General features: G+C 34.6%; 1 protein-coding gene across 1 annotated transcript; it reads right to left on the bottom strand.

Annotated features, from left to right (window-relative positions):
• Nucleotides 1–651: 651 nt before the first annotated feature.
• Nucleotides 652–2,639, bottom strand: LOC121409538. The gene has a single exon (XM_041601454.1). It carries the CDS (start codon nucleotides 2,629–2,631, stop codon nucleotides 796–798), a length of 1,836 nt encoding a protein of 611 aa, XP_041457388.1. The 5' UTR covers nucleotides 2,632–2,639; the 3' UTR covers nucleotides 652–795.
• Between the last annotated feature and the right edge of the window lie 5,924 nt (nucleotides 2,640–8,563).

Here is an 8,563-nt window from a genome sequence, read left to right as displayed (position 1 = left end):
CAATTTATCTAAAGACATCAGAAATGCACCATCTATGAATTACTTTACGTTCATTCACATGGCCCTGGGAAGCGTGGTGCTGGGCATCCTGGGGTGGATCTCCATTTTGTAGTGAAAACCCTTTTATTTTTGTTCATTTTATGTTATTTTCGTTTTTCAAATTTACTTCAGCACCCCTGTTAAAAGTCGTTCCCAGGGCCTTGTTATCTGTATACAGAATTGTTGTAAATCATCCATTAATTGTTATATTTTCCTAAATGTTTCTTTATATTCTAAGCAATCCTGTTTAACTATACTGTACATGGTGAATATCTAAAATGTCACCGTTGATCATTAAAGTGTTCTTCAATCTTTTACATTAATTTAATTTTACATTTGAAATTAACATATTGGCATGAATGTAGCAATAAAATTCATTTACTGTATTTTTTATTGATTCATTTCATTTATTACATATTGCACAAATCAGTCAGATAAATTCAATTTGATCGGGATTGGATAAGAAAATACCGAGACATCTGAAAACAGATTGTGATTGAATAATGTCTCGGACTACTTTTAACCATTACGTCAAAGTTTATATCCACATTCTATTCACCTCTGATCAGCTTAATAGGTAGCATCGTAAAATAAAGACAGAGCGAAAGTGCCGGTTACTGATACTTTTGGATTTTTTTGTAGGAAAGTTGAAGAACTTTATGGAGAAATTTATGTCATCTAGAAAGTCAATTCTAATGCTGTATACAATGTTATCATACGACGTACATGTATTTCTTGTGGTTTCATCCACGATTTTTATGTGATCATGATATAGAGGTTATCAGGAGAGCAGAAGGCGATCTCTCCTGATCGGTACTGCTGGAGATAATACCAATTTCTCTTTATAGGCTTCTCAATCTTGTACTCATTAACGAGGTTCCGAATGTGCTTCAGCTCGTCTGTGTACTCACCAATGCTCACCAAACCTTCATCGTACTTCACCATGGCTACCAGGATTGTATTGCTTTGAGACACTGCAGCGTGCAGGTAAGTACTTGGCTTGGTTAATGTATGCTTTACTTCACCTTCTTTGTCTATCAAATGTACTGTTTCACCTGTACTTATGAATAGTGAATCATTGTAAGAAGTGATTTGCGATGGTATATATCCGTGGCATTGTATCTCCTTGACTGCCTTCCCACCTGCTGATGAGAATACCTGGATCTTCTCAGGTTTCCTGTAGCTAACATAGATCAGATCATCACTATCAACAGTGAGGGTAGAAAACCCACCTTCATCGTGATTCAGAGTCTCAAACATCACATCCAACTTCATGAACTCTGGTGTGTACAGTGCTAAAGTGTTTGATGTATCAGTGACAACACATCGACCATCAGAGAGGAAACCCAATGCACGAATCTGAACATCCTTCAGGACTGTCTGCTGGAGACGACCATCAAAAGAGAAGATGTTCACGCCACCTGGATTACATCCTACTGCCATCCTACCATCTGGTGTATTTATCATGACATTCATGCTATCTTTAGTAGGCAAAGTAATGCTCTTTAAAATCTCATTAACAATCTTTCCAAGACCTAGCTCGTCCTTTCCAACATTTCTCTCAAAAATGGAACTTTTCGCCTTCCCGCATGTTTTATTCGGCTGCTCATAATCAGGATTTTCCTGATTTAAGGCCTCTTGTAGGTCTTCACATAAAGTGTCATACACAGCCAAAGTATCCATGTCTACTGGTGCATTTCTCCTATTGGTTACCATCTCAGCAATGGTCGTCAACTGATTGATGCGCTGCCGAGCTGATGTCTTCATTTCTTCAAGGGCTTCCTCTGCTCTTTTAGTCTTTTCCTTGACTTCACCAAGAAGGATTTCTCTCTTCTCTGTCAACTGCCGAACTGCTTCATCATATGCTTTGTTGATGTCATCTGTGCAAAGCTTTGTAGCATTATCCACACACTTCTTCTGTTCATCGATGAGATCGATGTAGTTCTGAAAGCTAGATTGTTTCTTCTCCACCTTGGATTTAAACTCTTCGATGGTCTTCATGTGATTACTTTCATACGTAGTAGCTGCCTCGATGACCTGGTGTCCTTGGTCTTTATGTTCCATAACAGCACACCTGAAGCATGTGAATCTTCTACAGTTATAACAGAAACACTCCTCATCTTCTTTTATATGTCTTCTGCATTTCCGGTATCTTCTTACTGACATATTTCCTGATAAGATCTCACAAATGGCTATGATTTCATGATTAACGAAATCTTTCCACTGAGAGTGTGTATTATGGCAAGTATTACATAGATACTTGCCACAGTCTTGACAGTAGACAACAGCTTTGGACTTTTCCTCGGAATCACAATTCGTGCAAATTTGATGTTGATTTTTCACGTCCTCTATCAGATTCCTCAAAGCTAGGCTTGCCGGTAGTTGGCTGACATCCTGATTTGGTACCTGGGTATCGGTTCTGCAGACAGGGCATCTGATCATCTGATCATCACCATGGCATTCCAAGAGCTTTTCCAGACAGACCTTGCAGTAGGTGTGGCAACAAGACAGGATCTTGGGATCAGTGAAGGTAGTCAGACAGACGGGACACTCCAGACTCTGAGCAATCGTGTCTTTTAATTCCTCAGCCATGACCGGAACGCTACATAATTACAAAATAAAAACAACGAATTCAGAAGAAGGGAAAACAATGCCACTCTGGAGCGTACCTCAAAATGTAGAAAGGAACGAAAGAAGGGTATGACAGCATGCATTTCTTGATTTATCAATTCTTTAGAAGATGTACCTCTGATTGAACAAGTATACGCAGCTATAATTAATATAGCTGTTTATTCTAATATTCTAATAATGGTAAAAGTAATATACTGTTAATGATAAGCAGTAGAAGAAGAAAGAATATATGAATGTATGTATGCATATGTATGTTACTTGTGAAAGAAATTAATGAAGAGAATAATGGTAGGCGTAGCTTAAATCAAGGTTCCCAGACATGCCAGAGCTATCTGCCCTTTGGTGATGCCGAAAAATGTTTCTGCCGGGAATCGTACCCGGGCACCCAGCTTGGAACGCCGATTCCTTAACCACTAGACCACAGAGACGAGTTAGTGGCTAGGGCGACCCCGATCCGATTTCTCACATTTGTATAATTTATCTCGTACATGTACTGTATCTGAGCAATAGCTTTGATCCTGCTGAGGCATGGCGGTTTGTCATTGTTCAAAACCCACCGACACCCGATAAAGGAAATTAGAATTGGTATAGTGTCGAAAATCTGTTCATCTGGTGATCGATTGGATCGGGGTCGCCCTAGCCAATAACGATTTTAAGTTGTGTGTTTTTTTTTATTAATATAACTTCCTCATTAATCAGTTTGATTGAAGAGTATGGTAAACGAGGGAGGAAAAAAATAATCTTTTGAGTTCTATATACAGATTATTAGTGTATTTCCGTAATTTAGCTAATAGAGATTTTTGCTGTTGTTGTTGTACCCGGATTCTGTTCTGTATTAATCTATTCGTGATTATAAGTTGTTAAAGAAATGTGAGGAGATTGATTATAAGTTTACATTCGAAATTCATATATATTCCTTTTCTTACCATGTTAAAAGGTTTTTGCGTAAACTTGAAACAATTATGTTAATGATGTCAAGTTATATTTATTTTTTACATGTGATATGAGGAAGAAATAAAATATGATTAAAAAAAATCTTCAGTCTGCCTGAATATGGCCGAAAGCGTGAAACCGACGGTAGTAGATCGATCTGACCAAGGTATGAATATATATATATATATATAGGCCCTATATTTACTTTACCTTTCATTTTTTAGAGCTATATATGCTCCTTTTAAAATCTACGATTTTATTTCGACGACATTTTCTAAACTATTTATGGTTATTATAATGTAGTTTAAAATCAAAATTTATGCAAAGAAGGGTACAACATAATTCCTTCAAAATTTTTCATCTTTTCGGGATATACGTTCTTACATGTAAATAAATTTTCACCTTCTAATCACTAAATTTTTCCTTTCATATATTATATTATGTTGATATAAATATAAAGTAAGCATAAACTCAAATAAAGCTAACCACATTAAGCTTAAATGCATCGATTGACAAATTTAGCTTGACATCATTATATTAAGCTCACAATAAAGGAACCAAAATTATAATTATCATAATCTGTATATCAATTTGTCATAAATAAGGTTTTATTATTCATAATAATTCTTTTTTTTCTAATTTCATTTTCATTTCATTTTCATTTATTTCCACAAAATTAAAAAAATATACAAAGCAATATACAAATACATATTAAAATAGTGGTGGACCAAATGAAAGCTCATCAGGCTTGTTTGGATGGCCCAAAACAACATTCATAAGTGCACATAGTACGTAATAAAACATAATATATACATAATCATAAAAATACATCCATATAGCATAAGACAAGACAGGAAAGAAGGAGGAACGAAACAGAGAGGCTATGATTATTTGCCAAGAGAAAGGGGTTGCTCAGTGTAAAGTAAGTGTCGTTTGTAATTAAAGTTGGAAATTTTGCATGTCTTTGCTGTCTGAAGTTTAACGGAGAGATTGTTCCACAGTATAGGGCCCTGATAAAAAATAATAAAAAACTTAATTCCACATTGTGGAGTAGGCTTATCCTCCTATAAATTAAAATGTTAAATCATATCGTTGTTATTTCATCCATAATTTTATAATACCTTTCCCAACTTTCTTATTCATCTCCAGCTATTATGATATTTGATATTTATGATATTATGATATATTTTGATATTTGTATAGAGGTGTTGTGGCTCAGTGGATAAGTCTTCGGACTTTGAACCACAAGGTCCGGGGTTCAAATCCCACCGCAGCACAAACGTCCTTTGGCAAGGCGTTTATCTACAAGTGCCACTCTCAACCCAGGTGTAGTAAATGGGCACCCGGTATAGGAAGGAATTCCTTGAATGCTCGTGCGCCCGATCAGGGTAGCCGTGCTAAAGCCGGGGTAATAGTATGCAGCGCTTAGAAACATCTGTATAAAGCGCTATATAAATGTTGCATATTATTATTATTATCATATTTTCAGTTTCTGTTTTTCTGAATTGCTTTATCTTTTCAAATAAATATATACATGATTTTCAGCCTTGGGTACCTCTTATAAGCGAGTAAATGGTAGTGAATTTTACCTGATTGCTAAGAAAGCATGAGTGCTTATATATACATTTTCATCTTAAGAATTATTAGCATTTCTCAATGTGACAAAGATGGCCTATTTATACGCATACCTTACATTTTCAGTCCAAAGTAAATTATGATTCCATGTCTGATATGGGAAACATTCTAAATATTATTTGACTTTCATCAATGTGAACTAAGAACACAACATACACAAGTTTTTTTTCTTACTCTACTGAAAAGAGTTAATTCACTCAACTTTCCCCCTATATATGTAAAAGATGATATCGTTTTACGATAGTAGTGAATATGAACTGAATTAATGATAGAAGCTGGGTTCTCTGACGTTCGTATTTTTCTGTAGTAAACTGATCATAATAATACTATTATCATTGTGTACGAACGGTTCGTCAATCTATTCTTAGTGACTGGGAATTCCCACCGACCTTTGACATTTTCAATACTAGTAGTTTTAATAGTACAACAATAATGATAATGCTGTTCTTGTATGGCGCATATCGAAATGTATCTTGCTGCTGCCGAGGCGAAGATAGCGGATATGGATATAATTTTCATGCAGCTTCCCCACCCCACCCCCCCCCCCCGTATACTCGTATTCCATTGCATGGAGGGGGTGTCGGATTTGTACGTTTTGTACTTAGTTGCAAACTTACGTTGATTTACGGAGCTTTAAAGGTCAAGTCCACCCCAGAAAATATGTTGTTTTGAATCAAAAGAGGAAAATCAGCATAATGCTGAAAATTATATAAAAATCTATTATTAAATAAGAAGGTTAAGACATTTTAAAGTTTCGCTTATTATCACAAAAATGGTATATGCACAATTTAGTCACATGCAAATGAGAGAATCGATGATCTCCCTCACTCAGTTTCTTTTTTTTACTGTTTGAATTATACAATATTTCAATTTTACAAATTTGACAATTAGAACAAACTTAACTGTATTATAAAATGTTAAAACAATGGTAATTTCAAATATTCGGGGAGGAATGACAATAATGAGAAAATTAGAATATTTTATATTTCATATGATAAAATTCAAAAGGAATAGTGAGTGGGTGATGTCATGAATCCCCTCATTCGCATACAGACCAGGGTGTGCATAACTGTTTTGTGAAATTAAGAAAAATCTGAAAATGTCATAACTTTCTTATTTTACATCCGATTCTGATGAAATTTTTGGTGTCTTGCTTGTTAATTTTTTTTCTTTTTTATTCAAAACAACTATTTTTAGGGTGGACTTGTCCTTTAAAGTGTCATGAACGAGATACGTTATCTTGTCAAGTCGACTTAGCATGCTTAATAACAGGGGCGTCGATCCATGCTTCGGAGGGGGTGTGCTTCGCGTGCAAATTTGACAATTTTGTTTGTTTCGTAGCATTTTAATGCAAAGATTAGTAGTTTTATTGTTATCTACATCGATTGAAAATTTAGCTTGACATCATTATATTGAGATCACAATAAAGGAACCAAAATTATAATTATCATAATCTGTATATCAATGTGTCATATATAAGGTTTTATTATTCATAATAATTCATTTTTTTTTCGAATAAAAAACTTAATTCCACATTGTGGAGTAGGCTTATCCTCCTATAAATTAGAATATTAAATCATATCTTTGTTATTTTATCCATAATTTTATCATACCTTTTCCAACTTTCTTATTCATCTCCAGCTATTATGATATTTTCAGTTTCTGTTTTTCTGAATTGCTTTATACATGATTTTCAGCCTTGGGTACCTCTTATAAGCGAGTAAATGGTAGTGAATTTTACCTGATTGCTCAGAAAGCATGAGTGCTTATATATGCATTTTCATCTTAAGAATTATTATCATTTCTCAATGTGACAAAGATGGCCCATCTATACGCATACCTTACATTTTCAGTCCAAAGTAAATTATGATTTCATGTCTGATATGGGAGACATTCTAAATATGAGTTGACTTTAATCAATGTGAACTAAGAACACAATACACACAAGATTTTTTTTCTTACTCTACTGAAAAGAGTTAATTCACTCACCTTCCCCCTATGTACAAGATGAAATCGTTCTACGATAGTAATAAATATGCACTGAATTATGAATAGAAGCTGGGTTCTCTGACGTGCGTATTTTTTATAGTAAACTGATCGTAATAATACCATTATCATTGTGTACGAACGGTTCGTCAATCTAATCTTAATGACTGGGAATATCCACCGACCTCTGACATTTTCTATAGTTTTGATAATGCTGTTCTTGTATCAAGAATTAGTGTCTCTTTATTATGCTGCAGAGGCGAAGATAGTGGGATATGTTCATACAGCTTCCCAACCCCCTCCCCCCCCCCATATACAAACTCGTATTCCATTGCATGGAGGGAATGTTTACCTATGTATCTATTTATTTTTATTTAAAACGGTTTATTACAACAAGGGTATCTATAGCGGCTGAAAAGCCGAATGGCATAACCTTTTACAAACATTTGCTGCATGTTGGATTTGTACATTTGTACTTTTTACGGGGCTTTAAAGGTCAAGTCCGCCCCTGAAAAAATGTTGATTCGAATCAATGGATAAAAATCAGACAAGCATAATGCTGAAAATTACATCGAAATCTAATGTAAAATAAGAAAGTTATGACATTTCACAGTTTCGCTTATTTTTCACAAAATAGTATATGCACAATTTAGTCGCATTCAAATGGGAAAATCGATGATGTCCCTCACTGTTTCTTTTGTTTTTTATTGTTTGAATTACACAATATTGATTTTTTTAAATTTGATAATACCAACTTAACTGAATCATAAAATGTTAAAACAATGGTAATTCCGAATATTTAGGAAGGAATAAAACTTGTTCCACAATGTAAAGAAAATTATTTCATATATTTCATAATAATAAAGTACAAAAGGAATAGTGAGAGAGGATGATGTCATCAATTCCCTCATTTACGTACAGACCCTGCAGGGTGTGCATAAAACTATTTTGTAAAATTAAGCGAGAGTTTAAAAATGTCATAACTTAACTCTCATTTATATCCGATTCTGATGATGCAATTTTTTGTGTTGTGATTGTTGGATTGTTCTCTTTTTATTCAAAACAAGTTTATGTTCTTTTTGTTGGGGTAGGCTTGTCCTTTAAAGTGTGATGGAAGAGATACGCTATCTTGCCAAGTCGACTTAACATGCTTAATAGCTGGGGCGTCGATCCATGCTTGGAGGGGGGGTTGATTCGCGTGCAATATTGACAATTTTGTTTGTTTCGTATAGCATTTTAATGCCAAGATTAGTTATCTACGATGCTTTTTAAGCAAACAGTTGCATTTCACAATTGTAAATTTATAAAGTTATCAGAATTGGGGGGGGGACAAATCGAT

The sequence above is a fragment of the Lytechinus variegatus genome, chromosome 2, assembly GCF_018143015.1.
Source record: "Lytechinus variegatus isolate NC3 chromosome 2, Lvar_3.0, whole genome shotgun sequence".
Lineage (NCBI taxonomy): Eukaryota > Metazoa > Echinodermata > Echinoidea > Temnopleuroida > Toxopneustidae > Lytechinus > Lytechinus variegatus.
The sequence above is the reverse complement of the archived record's forward strand: the minus strand, read 5'-3'. Positions and strand labels throughout refer to the sequence as shown.

Bases quoted from the DNA above. Each gene is read 5' to 3' on its own strand.
- LOC121409538 (XM_041601454.1), bottom strand. From the start codon at position 2,631: ATGGCTGAGGAATTAAAAGACACGATTGCTCAGAGTCTGGAGTGTCCC.